At 39.4% G+C, this 26,842-nt stretch overlaps 3 protein-coding genes across 3 annotated transcripts; all 3 read left to right on the top strand.

Moving 5' to 3' along the window:
- The first annotated feature begins 456 nt into the window (after positions 1–456).
- On the top strand, positions 457–10,291 carry exosc10 (exosome component 10). The gene is made up of 25 exons (XM_084367393.1): positions 457–645; positions 1,610–1,746; positions 2,170–2,293; positions 2,377–2,481; positions 2,666–2,825; positions 2,934–3,042; positions 3,130–3,205; positions 3,288–3,398; positions 3,602–3,745; positions 4,733–4,923; positions 5,482–5,638; positions 5,817–5,965; positions 6,161–6,211; positions 6,323–6,434; positions 6,568–6,615; positions 6,715–6,790; positions 6,871–6,980; positions 7,071–7,163; positions 7,252–7,320; positions 7,678–7,783; positions 7,863–7,936; positions 9,419–9,599; positions 9,717–9,781; positions 9,864–9,940; positions 10,042–10,291. The coding sequence occupies exons 1-25, from the start codon at positions 517–519 to the stop codon at positions 10,070–10,072; spliced, it is 2,685 nt and encodes an 894-aa protein (XP_084223519.1). The 5' UTR covers positions 457–516; the 3' UTR covers positions 10,073–10,291.
- Positions 10,292–12,882: 2,591 nt separating this feature from the next.
- srm (spermidine synthase) lies at positions 12,883–16,113 on the top strand. The gene is made up of 8 exons (XM_084367394.1): positions 12,883–13,115; positions 13,524–13,644; positions 13,755–13,847; positions 13,954–14,107; positions 14,185–14,268; positions 14,513–14,658; positions 14,839–14,961; positions 15,093–16,113. Exons 1-8 carry the CDS (start codon positions 12,985–12,987, stop codon positions 15,105–15,107), a joined length of 867 nt encoding a protein of 288 aa, XP_084223520.1. The 5' UTR covers positions 12,883–12,984; the 3' UTR covers positions 15,108–16,113.
- A 4,434-nt stretch (positions 16,114–20,547) lies between these two features.
- Positions 20,548–21,647, top strand: sst6.1 (somatostatin family member 6.1). The gene is made up of 2 exons (XM_084366120.1): positions 20,548–20,844; positions 21,158–21,647. The coding sequence occupies exons 1-2, from the start codon at positions 20,740–20,742 to the stop codon at positions 21,383–21,385; spliced, it is 333 nt and encodes a 110-aa protein (XP_084222246.1). The 5' UTR covers positions 20,548–20,739; the 3' UTR covers positions 21,386–21,647.
- The last annotated feature ends 5,195 nt before the right edge of the window (positions 21,648–26,842 follow it).

The following is a 26,842-nucleotide window of genomic DNA, read 5'->3' as shown; positions in this document are numbered from 1 at the left end:
ATATACCCGCAACACGGTGCAGATGCTGTAGTTCAGTTGCTGCAGATTGCAAATGTCAATACTGCCCCCTCATGGCACCAGCATCCTGGTGCAACACTCCAGGGGAGATCAGGCTGTCTGCAGTCTCACTGCATTGAACAGATACATTGATCAGACCAGAGCCTCGCCATGCAGTGGGATAATGACAAGATGTGTGACCTCTCTTGATTTGGGGTGGTAGAAGTCAACATTGAAATAGTAAAAACTCAAATGTTGCAGGTGTGTAAAATAAAAGTTATATTTTAGCAGCACATTCAGGTAAAAACAAGCATTTTACACATGATAATGTCACAATATTTCCAGTAAGATCTCAATAAATTGTAGAAAAGCAAACACAGTCCGTGCTTGTGCTTCCACTCCAGGCCGGCAGGTGTCGCTCTCTCCCCCGTCAGCTTCCCTCCGAGCAGCTCCCGAAGAAAACATTGAGGAAAAGAGGGCTGCTTCCTGCGGCTCACATGTACACTAGTATCAAACTAGATGATGGCTTCTTCTTCAAAGAGTAATGATTCCACAAACAGTGGCCTCAAAGACGACAATTCAGACCCAAACGACGAGGAGAAACCCGAGTTGTGTCCGGGTTTTAAAGACGTGGATGCCTTTGTTAAAGTGAGTGAACTAACGGAGCTGGACGCAGAGTTTATGAGTTCAGACCAGCAGTCGAGGGGGCAACGTGGATGTGTGTGTAGTCACATTAGTGAAGATGCATTAGAAAACATAGAAAATAGACATCGTTTGACGTGATGTTGTCTCGAAGTAATTTGTAAAGGTCGGTTTTTACGAGAGCTGAGCCTCGTCGGTGTGCTAATTAACGCTAGCTTACAAATATTAGTCAGTGTTCTCGTGTACATTTCATGTAACGCTATGTCTGCAAGTAAGGTAGAAATAGAAACTGAAGTAGAAAAAATGTTTCGTCTAAAATGTCACACACATTAAAGGACAGCTCCACGGTATTTAACTTAGCTAGCTAAAGTGACAGCTTTTAAATAGAACATTTAAAAAAAAGCTAATATCTAGCTAAATTTGTGAGGCTGTCAGAGCTAGTAAAAAGATAAATAGGTCAAATAAGTTGTGTCATTCAGCATTCAACAACTTCAAATATGTCACTTTTAATGGCCGCCATGTTTGTTTTGAAAACCCCAATATGACGTGAAATAAACTAACTAAGAAGCACAATAGACATTAGCTTCCAGTGTCTGTCTGTTTAAATGTTTAATTGTGTTACATTTGATTCTATTGGCAACAATTTAAGAAATATTAAAGAATAACCAATCCACCAATTTTACACATTGAAGTGTATGTACAGATCTTGGGGAGTACTACTGCATATGTGAGAAGTGGTTAAGTTGCATTGTGGGTAATGTAGGTGCCCGGTTTTGAAAAGTAGTCCACTGGTCTCCCATTTTACTCCTATAACACTGTTTGACTCATTGTGGACACTTGATCAACATCGATACAGCCAAACCGGAGATGTCGCTTTTTATTCCACACATCCTTCTTCCTTCTCAAAATCTAGAATTTATTTGGTGGCGTTACCCTTTAACTAACAGCTCGGCCTGTCTCTCCTCTGCAGCATGGATTCGGTGCTGTATTATCAGCCACCAAAGCATCCGCCAGCTTGCCTCAAGCTGGAGATGAATTTGATTTCTATCGGAGTTTCCCGGGCTTCCAGGAGTTCTGTGAAAGTCAAGGAGATAAGCTCCTACACTTGTGAGTATATATTATGTTGTGGCATCTTGTGAGTTTTGGCTCAGTCAGACATGCACCTGTCGCTGCCAGTGATGGCTCTACCTCTCATCCAATGACCTTAAAGCTCATGAAACTGACAAAGTCTGTCAGGAGCTGTGGACAGCATGCCAAAGTTCACTTTTATTGAATGTGAACACATGAATTCGCACATTTGTCCAAGAGAAAAGGCGCTCACGTGCTGTGTGTTGCCTTTGGAAATGGAGGTTAACCTGATTCTAGTGGAGTCAAATCACCCCAGTTTTTGCAGTTGTACACTAGCAGACTACACAATGCAACATCACTCTCGTAGTCCATTTACAGTCCGTGACATTACATCCTGTTTTGATGCGCAGCGTAAAAGCACATCTGACTGAGTTCATTCTTGTCACTGTGTCCCTGTGTTAGCATGAGCCAGATAATGCAGGTCCACGGCTGCAGATCTCACCTCAGAGACCGGAACAAGCTGACAGGGCTGGAAGAGAGGTTTGACTTGGTTGTGGACTCGAACGACGTCATCCTTGAAAGAGTGGTATGACCTAAAGCTTTGATGTTAACACATATTTCATCACGAAGTCTTTGCAAACCGACAGAGTGCATGAATATGATTTCCAGGGGATTCTTCTCGATGAAGCTGATGGGGTGAACCGGAGCCAGCAGCCTGTCATGCCCGCAGGGTTTCAGCCTCCCAAGATTGTCGTTTCCAGCTGGAATCGCAAGGTTGGCTAATTAACCTCTAAGCTCTTATACTGCAGATTTGGGCTGCGTTCAAGCTGAAGCATTATGTGCCAGTCCTGGCATTCAGGCACTTAAAGCACCAGACTGTTTTCTTTTTTGAAACACTTGATAAGCATTCATACAGGTGCTTCACACCTTGTGGTAAACAATGCTTTCTATTGAACAGGGTTCTGGCTCTGGCAGTCGTTCTGAGATGTTCCGACTGCTTCACGCCAAGAATGTTGCAAGGCCTCAGCTGAAATTCAAGGAAAAAGTTGACAACAGCAACACACCATTTATTCCAAAGATCTTCATCAAGCCCAACGCAGTAAAGCCTCTTCCTTCTTGTAAGACTTCTCTCTCTTCTTCCAATCTTTTGTTTTAATAACATTAATTTGGCTTAACTTTACTCTTCACATTCATAAAGTATTTGCTTTCTTGCTCTCCACTTGTAGATTTCACCAACAAACAAATCCGTAAAGAGAGACCCGAGGACCTCGATGTCCCGGCTGCCCTGGCTGACTTCATTCACCAGCAGAGAACTCAAGAACACGTTGAAGACATGTAAGACTTGTCTCTTGTGTATTATTGACTCTTTGGGCTTTTCTATTTCTCGTTTTCCATCTAAAGTTGTGATATTGATTATTGTAGGTTTGCACACCCATATCAATACGAACTGGATCATCTTGTAATATCAGAAAGCCTTCTCTCTAAGCCAGAACAGCAGGTAAGTCATAATTGTCTATAATGCAGTACTCTGATTGTTGGTATGGCTTCTGCTAAATCTTTTGCTTGTGGGTTATTTTTAGATGTACAAACCAATGGCTGAATCTAACTTCTCCTTCGTTGACACACTGGAGGATTTGGTGGCTCTTAATGAGAAGCTGTGCAAATTGACTGAATTTGCAGTGGACCTTGAGGTAAGGGATTGGAAAATAGCTTCTTGGATGTCTATGTATGCCTACACGATGTAATGTGATTCAATGAAACAGCCGAGCAACAGATGGTGCCTTTGTGAGACTCATAATTTTGGCATCTTGAGTCAGGAAGGCATTGATTCAGTGTTGTGCTTAACTCTTGTGTATAAGCAGAAGTTGTGTTAACACTCTGTTGTCCGCCACAGCATCACTCCTACAGGAGCTTCCTCGGTCTCACCTCTCTGATGCAGATCTCCACCAGAGAGGAGGACTTCATCATCGACACGCTGGAGCTCCGCAGCGAGATGTACGTCCTGAACGAGGCGTTCACTGACCCGGCCATTGTCAAGGTAATGGAACGGTTCCACAAATCCTTTGTTCCTGTATCCTGTTGATATCGACTGTCCAAAGGGAAGATTATATTACATGTCTGAGATTTGTTGCCAAGATTCCTATGTAGGGCTGCAAGTTACAATTATTTTCAGTATCAATTAATCTGCTGATTATTTTCACACTGATGTAAATAATGGAGAAAAAAAAAAAGAATTGCTTCTTTCTACCAACCAGCAGTCCAAAAGACTTCATTTACAATCATAAGTGACAAAGAAAAGCAACACATCCATACATTTAAGAAGCTGAAACCAGCAAATCATTGATATTTTTTGCTTTTAAAATGACTAAAAAACAATTAAACATTTATAAGAATAGCTGGCCATTAATTTTCTTTTGATCACCAAATAAGTGGTTTATATAATTGACCTGAGGATGTGTAGTGAATCAGTCTGACAACTTGTTCCGCTTGCTGTTTTGGTCTGCATTGTAAAGCTGCGTCATTGCATTCCCACATCTCAGCAATAAGAACAGCCTTAAAATGGCCTCAAGGAAATATATTTTTTTAGCAGATGAAATTGAAGATGACTCAGACTACTTATGAACTGGCTGCATCTGAACCATCTAAAGGTACCTAGAGAAGAAATCTCCAGCAATGTAGTGATATTAAGTTTGCAAAGATATAATTTTGAGACCTTTGAGGTGTCTCAGAGCCCTACAGTTTTCACACGTGTTTAATAAAGTTGGCGGGTGTCCTCTGGTGTGTGGGAGCTGCCATGACTCACTCACTTACTGTAGGATACCTGTGAAACGTGTGCTGCGTGGGCTTGAACTACTAAGATCTGTGAAATAATCCAAATGGGAAAATGTCAAATAGTGTGTCTCTAGTTTTTAATGTTTTTAATTCAAATATTTTCTGCATCAAAGCAAGTCAAATTATTATTATTATTAATTTGGGTAGCTTACCAGAGAGGTTTCAGCTGAATATCATTCTTTCCTGTTCTCAGGTATTTCATGGTGCTGACTCTGACATTGAGTGGCTCCAGAGGGACTTCGGCTTGTATGTCGTCAGACTTTTTGACACGCATCAGGCTAGCCGAGCTCTGAACCTGGCCAGACATTCTCTCGACCACCTGCTCACGCACTTCTGCAATGTGGGCTCAGACAAACGCTACCAGCTGGCTGACTGGAGGATTCGGTACGGAGATGACTGATGTTTAGATTTAACTGTGGGATAGAGTTCTTTTAATGTCTTAACAAGATAGTGTATCATGTATTTCAGACTGTTTATAACATTATTCTTGGGATGTATTCACACCTGGCTTGTTTGGAACAGTTGCTATAAATGTGCAGTCAGATAACTAATAATTCTTATAATCAATTATTTCTTCATGAGCTCTTTGTGACACTAAAGAACATAAATATACACATCAGAAGCATTAAAGTGCTGCATAAACTTCAGTTAGTCACTGGAGTTCGATCTCCCCTTTCGAGTCCTAATAATGCACAGTGACAATCACCAAAACTGTCCAGTCAACCAGTTGCATGTCGTTCTGTGTGAAGAAATATTTACTCCTCCTTTAATTACCTTAAGTCAGAACAAGAACCAGACAAAAACCAGAATGCAACAGATGTTTTACTTTTCCCTTGTTGCAGACCAAATAAAGGTGTTAATACACTCTTGAAATACTTTTTTTTTTACTATAAATGATTTGGGCAGTAGAAGTAACTAATGTGTCATACTTTGGCCTTGTAGCCCCTTGCCAGATGAGATGGTGCAGTATGCCCGGACAGACACCCACTACCTCCTTTATATCTACGACTGTGTGAGGGCGCAGCTGTTGGACTTCAACCACGGGCAGCCTGGTCTTCTGCAGTGTGTCTGGAACAAAAGCAAAGACATTTCCCTGAAGGTGAGTACAGACCTCATTTCATACATAATGAAGATTAAATTGACGCTTAAAAATCAACCTATTCCAGTATTCTGTCGGTTTCTTTTACTGCTTTCATATTTTTACATTTCCGCACACATAATTTCCTGTATTTTATGACATTTGTCACAATTCACTATGCCACCCCACTCCCATACAGAAATATATGAAGCCTATATACACAGAGGAGTCATATCTGGAGTTGCAGAGGAAGCAGAAAAGGTCTTTTAACACCCAGCAGCTCACTGCCTTCAGACTGCTGTTTGCCTGGAGGGACAAGCTGGCCAGGCAGGAAGATGAAAGCACCGGGTAGGCTGTTTGGAAATGGATGGACTTGCTTTCCTGGAAATCTGCTGCTGGAGCAGTTTCTCCTATGTGTAATTCGTGCCCAGCCAGATTTTGCAACCCACATGCTTCTGTGACAATCTCCCTGCTTTTAGAATCATTCATAGTCTTTCTACAGCTGTCTTAACATGTTTTAATATAATGTTTTATGTGTTTTAGATATGTCCTGCCTACTCACATGATGATCAAGATATCTGAGGAGCTGCCAAAGTAAGTGGATTAGATTTCCCACTAGTGTTAGTTGTTCTCACGTCATTGCAGGTGGAATTTAGTCTTTTTATTCATAACGTCCAGCAAAGTATTTTGTCTTTATCTCCTCAGAGAGCCTCAGGGCATCATTGCCTGCTGTAACCCTGTACCCCCGCTGGTGAGGCAGCAGGTCAATGAGCTCCATTTGCTCGTGCAGCAAGCCAGAGAAATGCCTCTCCTTAAGGTGAGAAATGATGGGTGGCAGCAGGAATTTTACGTTTCCCATCTGTGAAGTAATTTCAGTGTCTGTGTTGTTAAGTCACTTGTCAATGAAGTCATCTAAATCACTCAAACATTGTTTTCTACACTCCAAATAGGCGGAGATTGCTGCTCAAAAGAATAAGGGACTCACACCGATTAAAAAGGTTTGTCCAAAACTGATTCAACCATGTGGATGTTTTAAGTTTTTGCATTCTGCAGTTGTTGCTGGGGTAAAATACATGTGATCTTTTATAATTTTCCAGCCAGAGGTCACGCTGTTTGGTCCTCATGATACATCCAGGGTCTCTGAGAGTGACCTCCACCCGTATTCTTCTGATGGTAATTTTTATACTTGTATATGTTGTGCATTATCCTGTTGATATAATATATTAGTACCTTAAACAAGTATTTATTTTCAGAAATGCCTGTGAAACAAGGGATGCTCTTCTCAGATGACGAGCACAACATGGACGTTGATGTACAGAAAACAAGTGGTCTAATGGCAGAAGCCAAAATCACACTGTTTGAGGTAGAGGTCTCCTTTGAGTCGACTTTATTCAGCCAGTCGATTTGTATGCAATGTTGAGGCCTAACGTAAGAACTCTGCTTCCTTTTGAAGGAGCCGAGAATCCTGAAAGACGAAGAGTCCCTCCCTGTGGCTCAGATGAAAGCCAGACGTATCATTGAGTCATTTGAAAACCCTTTCAGAATGGTAAGCGATGACAAGTCATTAACCCTCAGTGTTGTTTGTATTTTATTCTCCTCAACACACAGCATTCAACTATCTTCTTTAATTTCAGTATTTACCCTCCAGTGACGTCCACGTCAACAAGAATGCCAAGTTTGACCCATCTTCAAAAATATTCGAGGTAACTTATAGAGCTAAATACAGGCATGTATATCCAGACATCATTATATTTAGAAAGACACAAACCGGCATTGATAATACAGACAATATAACATCCATTCTGTCAGTGTACACACTCAGATACTCCAGTATCATATAACACATACTCAGAGTTCACATTTGCCAATGATGCTACATTCACTGATAAGGCCCAATTTAAAGATTTAAACACTGAAAACTGTATATACGTGTATATATAAGGCCAAAATGCAGAAAGAAAAGCTTTGTTTTAAGAAATACCTGTGTACATGTTGACAGGGCCTTATTTGTGTTTTCCTCTTAACTAAATGTTCATGGCTGTACCATCCCATATTTACAGATCAGTAAAAGATGGAAACTGCAGAGTATTGAGCAGCAACAGAAAGAGCTGGAGGCCAAGAAGAAAGCCAAAGAAGAAGCAAAGCAACACGCAAAGAAAGTGGCAGGTAACTGGGTCTAACTTGCTCTAAATGTACACTTTCTAAAGTATTGTTCCCTATTGAATTTCACTTTTGATTTCTGCAGACGAAAGAAACAAGGCTAAACAGAGCTACCAGGAGTCTCTTCAGAATGTTGCCACCGTTCGCCAGCAAGCAGCGGTGAGTCATTTGCACTCTCATCCTTCCGTTTCCTCCGTGCTGCCTCAGATAGGCTTTGCACTCTGTCAGCTTCGCTGTTGACGTCCCTGTAGGGAAAGAAGGAGTCTATGATAAAGATGAGTTATAGTCACCCAAGAGCCTGGTACTGCGTATTAAAGATAGTGCTTTAATAGCCAGCATACACCTCTGCATTGCCCCCTATTTTCTTGAGACACGGCTGGTATTTTTGTGCATAAATGCGGTGACTCACAAGCGGGTGAACCACTGCTACCAGTCTGCAGCACCGGCATTTTAGTGGCCTTTTAATATTTATACCTGTCACACGATGTGTCTGGGGAAGAAGAAAGCACAGCGTGGGATTGACGCATTAGAGACACGTCCTCCACTCATCAAAAGATTTTCTTTGCTCCTGGGGAACAACAATAGCTACCGTCTACCCAAAAGCCCACTTTCTGTTAGCGCCATCTCTCTGGGGTATTGCCTGGCACCCTCCCGCTAATACGTGCTCATGCCACCATATGGTGTTTCCTCTCGGTTTTAAAGGCTCAGTGAGACAATAGTCCATGTACTTCATCTTGAAAGAGAACAGAAAGAGTGGTCACTGCCGTTTGACTCTTGCTTCTACTTTTCACTGCATGAGCCTTCAGCCATCAGTCGCTGGTGCACACAGTAATGATGTGCACCCCAGTAATCCATTGTGTGATGATGGCTTAAGTGAAGCGTTGGTTTTAAGGCACTCCCTGCTGAAACGGTACTGGCAAATAAGCACGTTGGCAGCGTCTGGTGGAATGCATTACAGTCGGACCAGTTGGCAGCCGCACTTGAAAGTAGCACTCGTCAACCTGCCAACTGCAGGCAAACATTGGCTCTGCCGACTAACTGTCAGTTCCAGTCGGCACTTTGGCAGTGAAGTTTTTCTTCTTTCTTTTCTAATTTCAGTTTGAAATAAAAGCTTTGTAGTTTTCCAAAGCTTCTACTGCATTGATGTTATGAATGACATTATCGAGGGAATATAGCTGTTATTGGGCTCCAACATCAGTGGTTAGTGACAGTTATTCATCAAAAATTGATTTACTTCCATCAGTTCAATTTAAGCAAGTCGGACAAATGAATCGGAAACAACCACGGAGAGATAATATCACAAGAATACATGATTTGTCGACATTTGATTAGAAGTACCATAAAAAGGATATTTAGCAAATTAGTCCTTTTAATTTGATCAACAACTATAAATAAGAATCAATGTCATCCTTTCTTCAAGTTCATAAATAAGAATGATAAAACCTATTTTTTGAAGAAATTGTGTTGTTTTTGGTTTCAGCAGTAATGTAATTACAAAGCAGTCATGAAGGTTAAACCTCCGATGCTGTCATTCACACCATATACTGCAATTGTGATTGCATAAATACACACAGTTAATAATACATTTGTTGAAATATTTATTTTGAGAATTAAACAGAAAATAATGATCAATTTCTTTAGGAATCTGCAAAAGGCGGCGCAAAGAAAAGAGAGAGGGTTCCCAGTGAGGTTGGAGAGTCGACTCCCAAACCAAGTAAGAAGCTGATGACATCTGCAGAGAAGCCCCAGAAGACTGAACCGCCTCCACAAGAGAGCTTCAAGCCCTTTGACTACAGTCAGTCCGACCTCAAAGTCTTTGCTGGTATGTATATTGTTCAGGTTTTTCATATTACTTTGGACAAATCAAATCTTACTTTACCTTTGCAGTTGCTGTACATTATAAAAATGAACTGACATACATGCATCTACTGTTTAACAGGTAATAAATCAAAGGACAACACACAGTTTGATCCCAACCGGCAATCCCATGATTTTAAGAAAAAGGTATTTATTTTTTAATACATTTGTGTGTTGAGCAATATATATTTTGTCAGTGCTTGATGAATTTAAAATATTGGTCCAACAGAAATTTGCCAAAGGACAAAAATCCAATTTGGGCGCTGGAGGCCGGAGTATGTCATACATGGCTGGCAAATCTGACAGGTAAACATACAGTAGACAGTAATATACATAAGAGTATTTTGTTTTCTTGTGGAAATTCAAACATCCCAGTGTGTTAATCATTGTGTGTTTATTCTCTACAGAGGATTCCGGCACAACTGGCCCAAAAGATAAACTTTCTTTGATGTTCCTTTTCTGTCTTATTTTAAAACTTTTTTTTTTCATCCTGCAGAAACAATGTTCCCATTTCTCCCTTCTTGCCAGTGAAATTCAGTATTTCAGTATTTAATGAATTTCAAAATGTATTTTTTTTTCCCCATCTGCGGAACAGTTTACCTTGTAAATATGTGGACGCACAAACCTCTTTATTAAAGATGATTTTAGAGGAAAAGATTCTTGCCTACATGTTTTTATTAAAACCAAATATAAAAAAAAAAGTTTAATTTCGGTAAAGCAGTATCATAGTCAGACTTTTCTTCTCAACTTTCACCACTGATATTAAGATACAGACATAAATGTACCTCCGTTTGTGCACAGTGGCATTGTCATGTTGAAACAGAGGAGTTGCAAACTGTTGCCAGAAAGTTGAAAAACCACCACTGTTTTTAAAATAAAAGTTCTTTAGTATTAAGGTTTGCCATCAGTTTCTGTGTAGTCTGAGCTGAAACTCATAAACAGCTGTTTAGTCACTGTTTCTGCACTCATTCATAGCTGTGCTCTTTGTGATAAGCTGATGCATTAACCAATTCAGAATGGTCTCACTGAGGATTATGTTGGTGCATTTCATAAAAGAGGTATACATTTGTTAAGGTCTTGCCTAGAAGTTCTTAAGTTACATTTTAGTTTTATTTGTATATGTTTACTTTTGTTTGTCTGTTTGCACAATGCTGGCCTTGTTTCCTCAACAGAGAACATTATATCCAGGGGATAAAGTAAGCAAACTAATCACACTTTCCAGAGCAAGCCAAGAAGAATTTCAGTGAAGGGAACACCCTCCAGCAGTCAGTAGTCTAATCTCAATGGTTCATTTTCAGACTAATCGCAGGTGTAAAATGGAGCAAAGCTGTTGCAGTCTGTTCCAAAAAAGCATTATTGCCCTATTTGCTAAACAAATCTCTCTATCAAAAGCACAAGATGAGGTTTCCTTCAGCAGACATGATGTTTGTACATGCTGTGGTGCTTAAATACAAAAGTTGAGAACCTGTTTCCAGGCTATGGCAGTTACTTTGAATCCTCAACTTTACATTACACATACATGACTGATGTAAATATAAGATTTAGTAGCACCACAGACTATTAATCCAAGTATTAAGTGGTAACCCCTGAATTAAGAAATGGTAAACCTTTGAGAGTGACAGCACATTTTAATCCTGTGTTATACAAAAGTATGAGGACACCACTATAGACTCTGGGACTGGTTTTTGGAGTTCGGGCTAGACCTCTAAGCTCTATAAATGGTTTCAAAAATCCAATTTATGTTTGTAGAGATAAACAAAGTGAGGTCATGTCATCATTTATTAAATAACCGTTACATGCGGTGCAGTGCTGTCTCTGTTGTGGGTTACATTTACATAAAGAACTATAACACAAGTAAACATGAGAAAAAAAATAAAATAAGGCTATAACTGTTTGTCATTACATCAAACCAATATGGTTACGTAATACTGCTGGGTCAGTTCAAATACGTTGAGCAGGCCCAGGTCTGTCCCAAGCTATTGATTGACTGATATTGGCCCATCACAGATCATGTATATGTTACCTGATATAATAATTTTATTTTTTTTTAAAGATTACAATTCAGAAAAAAGATGCTCAGGATTATTTATGATTAAATTCCCAAATTAAGTTTACTGTTTCAGTGAACTGATTACATTTTAGTTAAATTATTAAAATAAATAATAATATGCTGCCTCCATTACATATCATTGTCACAAGTGCTTGACAACCACATATGAGGGATCACTGCAAAAAACGTGTATATCAGCCAATATATATCGTAATTTTTTTCCCCTTTACATTTGTATCGGCATTGGCCCCAAACACGATTAAAGGTTGGGCTCTACCTAGGATGTTAAATGACAAAACACCAGATAAAGCATATGAATATGAACACATACAAGCCCTGGAATTATAGCAGAGATATTATAGATAATATATGAAGACTTACTCAGTATGTAGGCTACCACTGTTATATGTGAAGGCAAGTACTGAGAAGGGCCCATTAATAGTGTTGTTCGTATGATCATCTTCTGTTGTTCTACCTGAGCTGAACTGGACGCATCCTTAATATAATTTTGTGAAATAGAAGAGACGCATTTAATAAAAACTTACATTTTTCATCACCTCCAGTTTGTTCTTCAATGTAGATCAGGCAAATATAACACAATGTCAAAGTTAACATGGAATGTTTCTTAGCAGAATGCTTTAACTTTTTTTTTTTTTTTTTAAATATATATTTCAATTTATCTTCATTTTTATTTTCAGTAAAATTGGAAAATAATAATTTCCGTTTTTAACTACACAGTTGAGCTCAGAAAGATTTTGATTTAAAGCTCCAATTGAGTTGAAGAAAATTATATTCAGCACTTTATGATACAATGCATAGCTATTTTAGATGACCACTCTTATGAAGTTGTATTATTTGTTTCTAATTAAGGGGAGGGACCTGTGAAAATATGAATCCCTTTGGAAAAAGGCCTTACTTTAAAAAAAAAAAAAAAAAAATCAATCAACAAATGGTCACACTCCCTCACCCACTCTCTCCTTTAGTTCTAGTCCCGCGCATGCGCAGTGGTACGGCACAGCGGTTTAGCTTCACGTGGGCTCCAGCAGCCCTACAGGAAGCAGCTTCGCATGGACGGCGCTGGTGGTGCGAAGTCAACCAAACTATACACGAACCGGTACATCCTGCCACCCCATTGGCTCGAACAACGGCAAGACACTGACGTCAACGGCGTCCCATTCGTTAAAGTACGAGCCATCACGTTTAGCTGTCAGATAACGTTGAAGTGTCAGATCTTTGTCGTAACTTACTCACGTCGCCACACTTATAAACACGTTTGTATTACTTGTGGCAGCTGACCACCATGGACCACATTAAAGATGGATGGTTTACTGAAAAATGCACGTTATGGCCCGGACAGGCAATGAGCCTCCAAGTGGAAGAGGTCCTCTACGACAAGAAGTCCAAATTTCAAGATGTTATGGTTTTCAAGAGGTGAGTACTTTCAGCTACACAACTTGGCTAACGTTGCTAGCTGTTAGCATCTGCTAGAAATGAATGAGCAATCTGAGGCTCGTGGCATCTTGAGAAGTTTCTTCAGTGGGTACGATAGCTACATGTTGGTTGTGTCAAGTTGTAGCTCACAGATAACCAGCTAGGTAGTGAATTAACTAGACTTAGGTAGCAAAAGTGGTAACTAACCGTCACTGTTGGGTAAACAAATCACGGTAACTCTTTCTCTTTTTCTTTTTTTTTTCTTTAAAAGTGGTGGAAATAATGTGCTAGACATGTGCTGCTACTCTATGTTTAACTGCTATGAATCAATCTCAAGTTATATGTTAATATACTGGGCTCAGGGATTTCAAGCTTTCAAATGTGCTTTGCTGTTACGTCATTTTCCAGTAAAACCTATGGGAATGTGTTGGTGCTGGATGGAGTGATCCAGTGCACAGAGAGGGATGAGTTCGCCTATCAAGAGATGATTGCCAACCTTCCTCTGTGCAGCCATCCTTCCCCCAAGAAGGTATCACTCAGATGTATTCTTGTTAAATTCACTGATGTGGCAGTATGACAACACACAAGAGACAAGCCGTGTTTCTTTTCCTGACAGTCAACACGTTTCCATTTCTACAGGTGCTGATCATCGGCGGAGGAGACGGTGGTGTGCTGAGGGAAGTGGTGAAGAATGCGCTGGTGGACTCGGTGGTTCTGTGTGAGATAGATGAGGTGGGAGCAACAACACTGGCGAGGATTCCAGCTTCTCTCTAGAGAGCTACACTGATTTGTCCGTAATACTGCACCTCACTCAGTGTTAATGTTTTCTGTTCTGCAGGATGTCATTAATGTATCGAAGAAGTTCCTCCCAGGGATGGCCAAAGGTTTTTTCAGTCCAAAGCTCACCCTGCATGTTGGAGACGGCTTTGAATTCATGAAGCAGAACCAGGATGCCTTCGATGTCATTATTACTGATTCCTCAGACCCTGTTGGTAAGTTCCACTTTTCTGTTAACAATAACATCTTTGAGGTGGTAGTCCTATTCTGAGTCCTTTTTTTGTTGTTGCAGGACCTGCTGAGAGTTTGTTCAAGGAGTCTTACTATCAGCTGATGAAGGCAGCATTGAGAGGCGGTGGAATTCTTTGTTCCCAGGGTAACTTAATATTTCACCACAGTTGTGTGTTAAAACTTGTAGAAAGGCTGATGAGTGATCTTTTTTTTTTTTAGTAAGTTCCTGAGTTCTCTTTTCAAGTCTACCAAAAAAATCTGGTTATTACTCGCAGCCTTCGTTAATTCCTCTTGGTTGATATTTATGTAGTCTTGAGACGGAAGGAGGCCAAAAAAGGCAGACAGGAAATTAACATGGCCTTTCCTCTGCTCTTGTGTCGCTTTCACAGGAGAGTGTCAATGGCTCCATTTGGAGCTGATAAAGGAGATGCGAACCTTCTGCAAGACCCTATTCCCTGTGGTGGAATATGCCTACAGCACCATCCCAACCTATCCCAGTGGCCAAATTGGATTCATGCTCTGCAGTAAAAATCCTGTAAGTGTGTCCGTCATTCCCTATATGCCATCCGCCGCACACCTGATTGTTGTCGGATTGCCTAATATGAACGGGACTGGCTTATTGTGAAACCATCCCATCGCGCATTAACTTGTCTGCTGTTTGTGATCGGTAACATCCGTCAGATGACTGAAGTGCCTCTTCCTTTCTTTAAATCAGGAAACAAATTTCAAGGATCCAGTGAAAGCACTGTCGAAAGAAGAAATGGAAAATATGAACCTTAAATATTACAACCCCGAAATTCACAAAGCATCGTTCGTCCTCCCTGAATTTGCAAGAAAGGTAAATATATTATAAATATATTAAATAAATAAAATGTTGTATTCATAAATGATTTGGGTGCACTTGAATGAAAGTCCAAACAGTTAAATATTGGCTACTTTTCAATCAGTATCTTCTTGAAACATTGACAGGTACTTGAAGCATGACCAGCACCAACAGATGTTCGTTTTCTACCTGGCCCTCAGATCACAAATACGCAACCTTGTTCTACGGCTTCTTCACCTCCTCATCACAGTTCAGCACCACTGAAGAGCGTAGCCTCTTCATGATTTTATGGGTGGGGGGCAACTAATAATCAGTGTGTGGGAACTTGCGGAGTCATAGCGAGAAAGTGTCTGTTGTACTCTTTCCTTCCTTCCAGTCTTACACGCTCTCTGTGTTTATTTATTTTTGATGTATTTGGTTTTTACCTCTTACTCTGTAATTGTCTTATCAGCATATTCATGAAGAGCAATTTAATTTTTACTGTGGGAAGAGCATCGCCATCAAACCTGACCTCACTCTGAAACTGTACTGTTTATTGGATTCACTGCATAACACTTTATGCAATATATTACGTACCATATAGAGTATGTATATGTAATGTATTGCTGTACTTTTATTTGTAATGTTTGATATCAGTTTGTACTCATAGGAAGATACACCATTGACACCCATCATGACTGTCTTCAGAATACTAGAGTCCTCACACATGAACCCTATAGTGCCTGAAATTGGTTGTTTGTGTTGAAAAGAACTTGTTCAGTATCTATCATAGTGTACCAGGCAGATTGTGTCCTCGATGAAAGATCAAGTGTCACAAGTTGAAAAAATTGTCCCTTTTTGAAAATATCACCAAGTGAAGTGAATTGATGCTCAGCTGTGATCATAAATATAATATGGAAGACTTTAATGTTAAGGTGTTAAAAAATAAAACGGATAATGGCATTGGAGCTTTTTAATGCACAAAATGTCTTTAATGTGAATTGATTATGCAATTATAACTTGCAGTATTGGGTATTGACTACCTTTTAGTAAACTTGTATTGTAGAAAGCCTGTTTGCTGAGTCATGATTACATCACATGTTGCTACCTATTAGTTGTTAATCCACATTCAGTATTTGTTGACCTGAGCAATGAGTGTTTTATAATAAATAAATTGGTAACATAAAATGGTCAAAGTGAGATCTGTGTGCATTCAGCCACTGACCGATTTAAAGCCACGTTATGTAGGAATTGGTCTTCCGTGTGATTTGGATCAGAAAACCAGAAATTCTCTTCATAAAAATCTGATCGAGTTTCACCGACAGCGTTGATATTGAGTGACATGGGGCCTTAATGTGTTATATCCTCGTCCCAGGAGATCCTACCCACCCACCCAAAGTTATGTAGTGCATATACAAGCGATCGGGATGCAGAGTTGGACTGACCATCTAAATGATTTAGAAGCAAGCACAGTAATACCATGGTCTGCAAACCAGTTACTAGAAGTTTTGGCACTGTGAGCAGGTGCCAAGTCCTGCTGGAAAAGGAAATCAGCATCTCCATACTGTATGGAGATGCTGATTTCCTTTTTCAGCAGGAGAAGTAACTGGTTTGCTGACCATGGCATTACTGTGCTTGATTGGCCAGCCAACTCGCCTGACCTTAAGCCCATAGAGAATCTATGGGGTATTGTCAAGAGGAAGATGAGAGACACCAGACCGAATAATACAGACGAGCTGAAGGCCTCTATCAAAGCAACATGGGCTTCCATAATACCTCAGCAGTGCCGCAGGCTGATCGCCTCCATGCCACAGCGTACTGATGCAGTTAGTCATGCAAAAGGAGCCTTGACCAAGAGTGTTTAAATGAACATACTTTTCAGAAGGGTGACATTTCTGTATTATAAATCCTTTTTTTGGTCAGTCTCATGTAATAATTTAATATTTTGAGATACTGGATTTTTTAGACGCGTCATTTTAGTATTGTTTTGTTCTAGTTTCATGTTTGATGTCTTTACTATAAAACAAATGAAACAGGAAAAGTATTCTGCTTTTTTCACTTCAGTTGGAAAGTAATGATTTGTTCAAGGTCTATCCACTTGTCCAAAACCTGACTTAAGATTTTGAACTAATCTTTATCCGTTGCAGTATCCCTTTCCAACTAAATGGAACAGGTTAATATGGGATGTGTTTTCCAGCTGTGGTTCGCCGCTAATGATTTACTGTAAATATATTCCTTAGGTGGTGCTATTAACAATGCTGTAGCACAACTGAAGTCCAAGTGTAGTTTCAATTTCCAGGCACAAGATGGCACCCCTTACCACTTTCACATTCTCAAGGTATAAAGGAATGCTAAATTATACTGTTCAAATTCACCGAATGCATTTTCAGAGTCTCTCTTTGTATTTTAACTTTTCTTTGAATTTGGATGAAAAAGCCCCGTTAAGCCCCTTTTCTGCATTCATTCGTTCAGATGAGTCAGTGTTTTGTGATGGAAAGTGTCACTGTTGCTCTCAGTTGCATCAACTCTAGTTCTTGTTGTGTAAGACCTTAGCCCTCTCAGGTTTTCTATTAAAAAGTGGCCAACCTGCCACAATGCAGTACATTATTGTCATGCTTCCTTTACAGTACCCACAAATATAATGTTTGATATTGATGTGTTTTAATAATAATATCTGCACTGCTGTAGCTTTGTGTCATTTGTCTTCTTTAAGTCAAATTTAAACGTTTCCAGTGCAGCTGAATAGACCGATTTACCTGTTTAAGAGATGACACTCAACACTAAATCCTCAGTTGATCTTTGAGTCTGTGTTCCTTTGTGATCCCTTGTAGAGAATTTTTGAGGTGGTGCTTGAGGCCATACATGAAGCAGACGTAGTGAAAATGGAGACTTCCATGCACATTAATGAGATCTGAGACGACCTATACCAGCCGTCATGCTGACGTTTTTTCACTGTTTGAAGTCTCTCGCGGGCTGGACAGCAGATACTTTTAAGGAGGCCAGTTGTTGTAGACGCTTCAAACACACTGAATTCCCAATATAGAGCCATTTCAACAGTCGGCTAATCTTTGGATTGGCTCCGGGCCTTCTTCAGATCAGCAGTGTATGAAGAAAATACCTCAAACACTATTTTGAAAGCACGACAAATCCATTTGAACATAATCAACTAAGGCCTGCTGGAACATAAGTACTGTATGTTCCCTGCCAGCAGCAGCGTCTGAAGACGTCACAACAGTAAACTCTGTTAATTGTGCCATTTCAGCTGTATAACCTGGAGGCTGAGGGCAACTTCTCTACCACTTGAGACAATCATTTCCTCTCAGACAAGAATGTCTGTTTAGCTCATATACTGTAGACCAGTATAAAAGAGTTTTGCAGGACTTTAGAAGCAGCACACGCATTTTTGTATAACGACATTTATGGATGTTTTTAAGCTACAGATACAAAGGCTACATTATTTAGAAATATGACATAAATGAGTCTTGATGTAGAGCGTAACAAACATTTGTACTGTATAACAGCCATAGGGCTTCAATTAAGAATTATTTTTTATCATCTATTAATCTGCTGATTATTTTCTTGATTAAAGGGGCATTATATCGCTTTGGAGAAGAAATTCAAAATATGAGTTTTACCATTAACAATATTAATGAGGTTATAATATAACACAAACTATAAACAAATATTTATTTTTTCCATAACTGAATAAACAGGCTGTTTTTAGAGGAAAATAAGGTAGTAATACAAAGTAAAACAGTGTGACAGTGTTGTCCTTTATGGTCTGTTTATTTATTCAGTTATGAAAATGAAGAAAGTTTGTTTATTTAGATTTTTTGGGGAAAAAAATCCTTTGATTAAAATGTATTCCCCAAAATACATAGTGCACCATAATTAATAAGTTTGGTATATAAAATGTCAGAAAATGGTAAAAAATGACCAGCAGTGTTTCTCAAAGCCCAAGATGACCTCCTGAAATGTCCTTAAATGTCTTGTTTTGTCCACAACCCAACGATATTCAGTTTACTTTACGAAAAGAGGAGTAACAAAACCAGAAAACATTTACATTTAAGACGCTGACATCAGAGAATTTGACTCAAGCCAATTAATAGATTATAAAAATAGTTGTCAACTAATTGATTAATCATCGTAGCTCTACTCCATATTATATCTGACAGTTGCATCCTTAAACATAATCAATTGTTGTGTAACTCATATAAAGAGAAAGAAAGAAGCAAAATACTTGGCTAAGGAAATATTTACGTTTAGCAGACACTTATGTCTAAAGCGATTTACAGTATTCATACATCCACTGATGGCGGTGGCTGCCATGCAAGGTGCCGTCCAGCACGTCAGGAGCAGTTTGGGGTTGAGTATCTTGTCCAAGGACACTTTGATATGCAGACTAGGGGAATCAAACCAGCGACCTTCAGATAACAACCTTCAGATAACAAGACGCTGGCTCTACCCCTGAGCCACAGTCGCTCATATTAAATGTGCACTGGGAGCTGGAGACTGTTTTTATTACTTGTTGAATCCAAACAGCTTAGTCAATAGTGTGAATTTAATTGAACTGTAGCTACAGCTTATTATATATGTCGAGCATATTTTATACTCTCACAGCCATTTTTATGCACCCAATGATATTCCAGACATTATTTTTCTGTTAATCCAGTTGGAACATTCTGTAGTTAAACAGCTTTTACGAACACATTTTTATTTGACAAGCAGCCTGATGTTGGTCTAATTGGTGAAATCAGTTATCAGCCTTTTTCCCAAACCTGCTCATAGTATTCCTGCTTAACCAAAGGCCATTGTTTTATTTTTAAACCAGACAAGCATATAAAAACCTATTAAGTTTGATCTACCAACTTGCTAAGTAGTAATCTAAGTACTTGTCCATGTTAATACAGATCAAAGTTAACCATCAGCTTCATCGTACATCTCGCAGTAAATCTCAGAGGAAGAATTGCTTCTTCTTCTTCTTCTGTTTGTTTTTTTTAACAACTCTGTTTACTCCACTATATTGGTGGTGTGCATTTACTGAAGACTACCCCTCAAGTCATGGCGAGTGTCAGACAGTTCAATTGTAATCTGGAGGTGTCAGAGAGGCTCGTAGAAGCACTCTGACAGGAATCAGATGTTGACAGAAGAACAGTGTGAAACACTGATCAGTCAGCTTGTGGTCCTTTTGTATTTTAGATTTTTTTTTCTGCCACAACACAATCCTGATATCACCCAGCTGATGAGTTGTGGAATTGTCTGTCCACCTGCCTGAAGAGGTCTTATTTGAGACTGTCTCTCATAACTGTCAACATATTAGTTAAATGTTGATGTCAGAAGCCGGTGACGTCGTTGCAGATGTTCCTCCTGATGAATCACATGAACGCATCACAATTTGTCAAAAAGGTTAACTGTTGAACACTTCCATTTGTTCTGTCCTGAACCCTTCATCTCGCCTCCTTTTTCACAATCACGTACACATCCCCCCCCAAACACACACACACATACACCCTCCACCCTCCGTCATACACCCACCACCCTCCACGTCAGTGGCAGACGGGGGGAGAGGCGTATAAAAGAGTGAGGGACTTTGGAGGTAGAGCAGAAGAAACATCACTGGTTTCCAAATCTTGTGACCAGCTGCCACCAACTGCACTACACTTTCTCCACCATTCTCCTCTGGATCTCTGGCCAGTGTGAGCTGCTCAGACTCTCGCTCTCTCTCACACACACACTCACACACACGTTTTTATCTCTGTGAGCCTCCTGCTCCTGTGACTGTAGCTGGTCCGTCACCTGTACTCCTGTCACAGCATGCAGCTCCTGATGGTGATAGCAGCTCTCATGGGGGTTCTGTTCAGCGTTAGAGCAGCCGCCGTGCTTCCTGTGGAGGATAGGAGCCCCATCCATTTGAACAGGGTGAGGAGGCTGATTCTCTTTTATTTGTAGTTCACTGCACTTAATTTTGAACTGTTTTTATTCATTTTTTGTTAGAAAAATTGTTTTGATAATTTGAATTTGTAGAAGAATGCTTTATTTACAATCTTACTTGTGAAATAAAGTGTTATTTCTTATTTGTATTCAAGAATTTTCAAGAGACAATCTACTCAGTTTTTAATTTATGCTGGTAATTCATACGTCTTGAATAGAAAAAGAAAAAAATGATAATACTTTTTCACATTTTCTATGATCTAGTCTCTTTAATAACATGCCCTTTTCTGATTTTTCTCAGGAGTTGAGCAAAGAGCGAAAGGAGTTGATCCTGAAGCTGGTGTCTGGCTTGTTGGATGGAGCTCTGGACACCAACATGCTGCCGGGGGAAGCGGCACCTGTGGATCTTGAGGAGCCGCTGGAGTCTCGACTAGAGGAAAGGGCTGTCTACAACAGGCTATCGCTGCCTCAGCGTGACCGCAAAGCCCCCTGTAAAAACTTCTTCTGGAAAACTTTCACCTCCTGCTAACAACGCCCCAAAAAAACCCACCGGGCTCTGCCTGCCGACTGTACTCCTTCTCCACCCAGCTCCACATGAACTGTAGTAGACCTCAGCTGTACATATCATCTACACCTGTCAGACATGCAGCATCGATGGACTTCACTGAGACAGACAGTGTGTCTGTTTGAATATTAATGATTTATGTATCTACTTATGTATACACTGTATGTATTTATGTATGTAACATTTTATTTCAGGGTCAACAATAAAGCATGGATATAATATTTGACATGGTTATCACAGTTAATTGCTTTTGATCAAAAAAAGAAAAGGTCATATTTTCCAACTGCTTCGACAACATAAACGCAAAGTCAAATTTCATGCAAGAAATGATGGCTGTACTTTTTGGGGGGTATTGGAACATTTCACACACTAAAATGATGGAAATATATTAAGGTTTGCTGCTAAAAAACAGTCAATAAATGTTCTTGTGCAGTCCATAATGTGGATATCTTACTTATGCTGCTTTGTACTTGTTGCTGTTTAACTGTCTTTCTAGTTTCCAGTCAAAGAAAATACTTGAGGGGAAAGAAATATTGTATATTGTATATAATATTCCAATAAGAAACAAAAAATAAGCATTAAAATGTCAATTGCAATTACACCCTTAAATTAATATCCTGGTGCTGATTCATTAATAAAAACTATATCATTGTTAAATGAAATAAAAAATAACTATGTTGAGCCTAAACATTTTAAAACTATAAATGTAACAGTGTGTGAAAGATGTCCAGTGTCCTGGTACACGGTTTATTAGTGGTCCTTATTAATTCCTAGTCACAAGTTGAGGGAGTTGCTTCAGTGAATCACAGGTCATTAAACATGTCAGTAAAATAGAAAAATAAATAAATCAGCTTCCCCCGTACTCTGTCAGTGCTGTCACTGGACCGCAGCCGCAGTTACTGCACGTGGTGGGAGCCTGTTATACAATTAAACAGTGAAAACAATGACAGATCTAAAGATCAGTCTTAGTCAGAAAAATGCATGTATATGAATCTGACCTATGTCTTGGAGAGTGAAAGCACAGACAAGGCTGCTGTTGCTGCATGTTGAGATAATGAAGTGTTCCCTGTGTGACCCTATCAACCCCGCTTTCGATTCTCGCAGCAAACGAGACCCTGCATCGGCTCTTCTGGCATGTACAACCAGTGTGATATGTGTGTTTGTTAACCACTTACTGCAGTAGAGTGTGGAGTCAGTGCTGGCCGCAATCAAATATTGGCTTTCATGTCGGGCCCACAGTCCCTATTAGTGAACTGATGGATTTCATGTGTTAAATTACATAAAAGTGAAACGTCAAGCTGTTTGAGCCAGTTCACATGAATACAGTTCTTTTTATGTATACACGTGACAAACAAACAAAAAAACAAACAAACAACTCTTTGCTTTATTTAGAGGGCAGCCATCATACAAGCACTTTCAGTACATTAATGACTAACTATACACTGGTTATATTATTGTATATACATCAAAACTTTCTGGCACTTCTTTCTCGTACATTAACTCCTTTACTGGATCTGAGTATTCAAATGATAAGTGTAATTTCTCAGGTTTTGCCTACTTGTAGATTTCAGTATCATAAACAGTCAGCCCTGTACTGACCAGCTCAAGAATAATCCAAAATCATGACCTGTCTCTCGTGTGAATGAGAAAACTAGCAATGCAGAATTGAATCCATATTAAGTCTCACAGCAAAAAGCTAACAAGAATTCATTCTAGCCCCTTTTAACCTTCCACTGTTGTGCTCAGGAGTTATGGATCATACATGCACAGCAAAGACCACCTCGATTTGTTTTTTTGTTTTTTAATTGAGCTCCATATTGAAGGGGCAATATGTAGTTTGAGAAGAAATTCCGCCAAATGTAAACAAAGTAAAACATTATGAAATTATGTTTAAGGTCAGTTTGTTTATTCAGTTTATTCAGTCATGAAAACAAAAATAGTTTGTTTATTTAGTTTGTTTTGGCATAAAAACACCAGTCAACGAAGATCTTTCTCTTCTGATTAAAACTTCTTCCTCAAAACCACATAGTGCTCCTTTAAAGCTGGTGTTCTTGTAAACGTAACTGAGTAGAAAATGGAAACCAGTAGGTGCGTAAAAACATAATTTTCCAACTATCCTCTGGTGAATATTCTGTTTGAAGTTTTCTGCCAGTGGTAAATAATGCCCATTGCTTAGCAGAGGTTTAGACTTACAGCGAAATGTGAATGTGAAATCTTAAATAACCTACAAAAATGAACCACCAGAGTTCATAGGAATCTTACTCAGCCAGAGGACAGGCAAAGCTCAGAGCTGTTTCCAATCACTCTTCTCAACTTAGTTACTATCTCATTATCTTCCTGAGCAGGATGAATAGGAGATAATGGCTCATAAATGTGCTTGTCTCACAGGTGTAAAGACACGAGTTAACATGAGTTCAAACAATGATTCAGTTACAGGTGGAATATTAAAGGCCACGGTGATGTCATCTCTCTTCCTTTTGTTGTCGTGTTCAAGACAGCCGGAGAGAAAGGCTCCGCAACGATCCATCCTGACTGCAACATCCCCTGAAAATACCACTTGATGGTGAGCTATAGTTCCACAAATTTCAAAGCAATGTAATTACATGGTTCTTGCAACCGCTGGGAACTCTGCTCTGTCGCTCCCTTTAACGATGCTGAATAGACAAAGGCTCCTGTGGGCTTACTTGATTACAGTTCATCATGCAGCATCTTTCATTTTTTCGCGCAGTGAAAAGCTTCACATCGAAATGACACATATCCAGGTTTAAACCTTGGGGAGGATAACTAGACTGTGTCATGCTAAGACAATTATTTTGAAGTATAACGCACAATATATAAATATATTGTTTTTTATATATATATATATTTTTTTAAAACTACAAGATTTCTACTCCTAAAAAGCAGCATCTGATGCCAATCGGTATCTCTGGGCATGAGATCATAAACACAAAACAATTTGATGTCAGTGAAGGTGCCGTCCACTCCTGACTTCCTGCCCCTGGGCTCAAATGAGCATGCCAAGGAGTAACATCAAAGCTGATGCCTGCAAGCAAAGCATTTTATTGACTTTCCTTTTGATCTGAAGGAGGAGGGAAAGAAGTGCTTGGGCCTAACTGTGTCATTCAAATTTAAATATGAGTTCATGTGTGCTGCTGTTCAAAAAATGAAGAATTAGGTTTTGTCGTGACTTCAAAGTGAGCCCATCATAGTTACATAGATGCGAAGAAGAGCTCTAAACTGCACGGGATGTGACTATACATGATGACATACATGTTATATGATTCATGGCAATTTCATGTCGGCTAATTTTATTTCTCAGTGCAAAAACAGTGACAATAAGTCATCTGGGGAATGACAATGTACGAAAAAGATATTTGCATACATTAAGGAATAATCAAACCATTATGAGTAATATGAAATTTGTCCGTTGTAGAGTCAAGCCCATAGAGTATTATCAACCAGTTCTGCCGTTACACAGAGCATTTTAGCCTATTTTAGTAAATTGTTTTGGTTTCACAGCCCACAAATTTTCTGTATGGTCCATTCTCACTACTTAATCGGCCCCATTTAAGCAACAGCAGGAAGCTGTTTTTAGAAAACAAGCTCTGAACATAATCTAAACCCACCGTTGTGTCACCCAACTACCGTTTTAAACCCTGTTTTAAATTAAAGAAACGCCATCTTCCTTTTTTTTCTTTCTTTTTTTTGGGATCCACAATGGGCTGTATTTGAATGAGAGGCGGGGGAGTATATCCTGACTGGATCTGACTGAGAGCCCAAGTATACAACATGGTATTGATATGTCTATCACAAGAAAGCCATGCCCTGAAGCATATCTTGATTTATCGCCTATTTTAGTTTAAATGGGAACGTAATATAAAGAATGAACATCATGCTGCATTGAAGAGATCTGAAACTTGCGTTTGAGACCATAAACTCATTAAGAAACTGTTTACTGAGTTAATAAATCAAGTGAGAAGTAGCTTAATTTTCTCATAAGCTTACATACAATTGGTCTTCATTTTGAGTGGAGTTTCCCCCTGATGGCCATTAGACAGAATGTAGGTTTAAGGCACTTTCGATTTGGTGCCCTAAAACCATTATTCTCAAACTGCGGTACACATACCACCAGTGGTACGCAAGCTAAAATGCATTATAGTTTGATGCTTTCATATCTCAATAATAACAACACTTTCACGAATGTTAGGTTGACTGTCAAAGAAAATGACAGCTTGAGTTGACCCAAACTAGCAGCTAGTCTGAGATGTCGCTGTTTTGTAGACGACAATGACTCAGCAAGGCAATATAGTACATGAAATTAGCACAGCAGAAATGTCAAATGGGTCGGACCAACATGTTTGACTAGATATCTTTACACGTTACCTGAAAATGACGACAGAACGAAGCAAATTTAGCAGATTTTACATATCTCCGCAATTCAGATTCTACCTGGAAGAGACTGTTCGTTAGCAGGACATGAAGGGGATTCGTCTATTAGGTAACGGATTTGCTAACAAGATTGTCGTGACAATTTTATATGATGACAACATGTCAGACCAGCTGCCAGCTGTTTTTCTGTTTTTGTTTTTCTGCCCCCAAGTGGACAAAAATCAAATGATGCAGCTTTAAGTATCTAAGGTGCGTTTAGGGAAAGGTTCCTCACATAGAGTCTCCAGGAGATCAAACTAGAAAGGAGTGAAGAGATTTTATCTAAATCTTATCTTACTAAATCTTGATTGACACGACTCATACTGTCTCTTATATTTACTGTATTATTTTGTAAATTTACTACAAATGCATACACTGGATCATTTTTACTGTCAATGTAAGCTATTTCAGTCACTGACCCCTACATGATCACTTTGATTGTATCTGTGTTTCACAGATGTGTCAGAACTAATTTTCATCCTGCACAAGGGAAGATTTATAAACGGTTAGCATCAAACAGCTCCCTAACCTGGCTTTGATCACTCCAGACAGGCCAAATTAACACTCGGCGCTCGAATAATGCTTCTGAGGGAAGGTGTGAACAGGCAGGTTGTGCAGTGATTCCCTGCTGACAAAAAAGGCAACGTACTACAAACACAATCAACAGAGTTTTATTATACTGAACAAAATTGATTTACAGAAAAAGGAGTGGAATGATCTTTTGAAATAAAATGTTTCACAGATTGAGGGGACGGGGGATGACATATTTTTAATAGAACGTGTTGTGTACTCAAAGCATGTATTGGAAATATAAAAGAACATAAACACATTAATTTTAGATGTTAGCTAAGAAAAAGAAAGGAAAACCACTCATCATACCCTTCCTGGAGTTGTATTTGATACATTATACAGTGGGTGTACATGTTTTGGTTGAAAAGCAGAGATGGAAGTTCTGTGCAGTCCGTAGACATGTACTTGTACTTTATTAACCCG

The sequence above is a fragment of the Pagrus pagrus genome, assembly GCF_965226575.1.
Source record: "Pagrus pagrus genome assembly, chromosome: 11".
Taxonomy (NCBI): Eukaryota; Metazoa; Chordata; class Actinopteri; order Spariformes; family Sparidae; genus Pagrus; species Pagrus pagrus.
Note: the sequence above shows the minus strand (reverse complement) of the source record. Positions and strands in the feature narration are given on the sequence as shown.

Coding starts and splice junctions, on each gene's coding strand:
- srm (XM_084367394.1), top strand. CDS start 12,985: ATGGACCACATTAAAGATGGATGGTTTACTGAAAAATGCACGTTATGG. Junction 13,848..13,953: donor TTCTGTGTGAGATAGATGAG/GTGGGAGCAACA, acceptor TCTGTTCTGCAG/GATGTCATTAATGTATCGAA. Junction 14,659..14,838: donor TGCTCTGCAGTAAAAATCCT/GTAAGTGTGTCC, acceptor TCTTTAAATCAG/GAAACAAATTTCAAGGATCC.
- exosc10 (XM_084367393.1), top strand. CDS start 517: ATGATGGCTTCTTCTTCAAAGAGTAATGATTCCACAAACAGTGGCCTC. Junction 6,212..6,322: donor ATATCTGAGGAGCTGCCAAA/GTAAGTGGATTA, acceptor TTATCTCCTCAG/AGAGCCTCAGGGCATCATTG. Junction 9,782..9,863: donor CCCATGATTTTAAGAAAAAG/GTATTTATTTTT, acceptor TTGGTCCAACAG/AAATTTGCCAAAGGACAAAA.
- sst6.1 (XM_084366120.1), top strand. CDS start 20,740: ATGCAGCTCCTGATGGTGATAGCAGCTCTCATGGGGGTTCTGTTCAGC. Junction 20,845..21,157: donor GCCCCATCCATTTGAACAGG/GTGAGGAGGCTG, acceptor GATTTTTCTCAG/GAGTTGAGCAAAGAGCGAAA.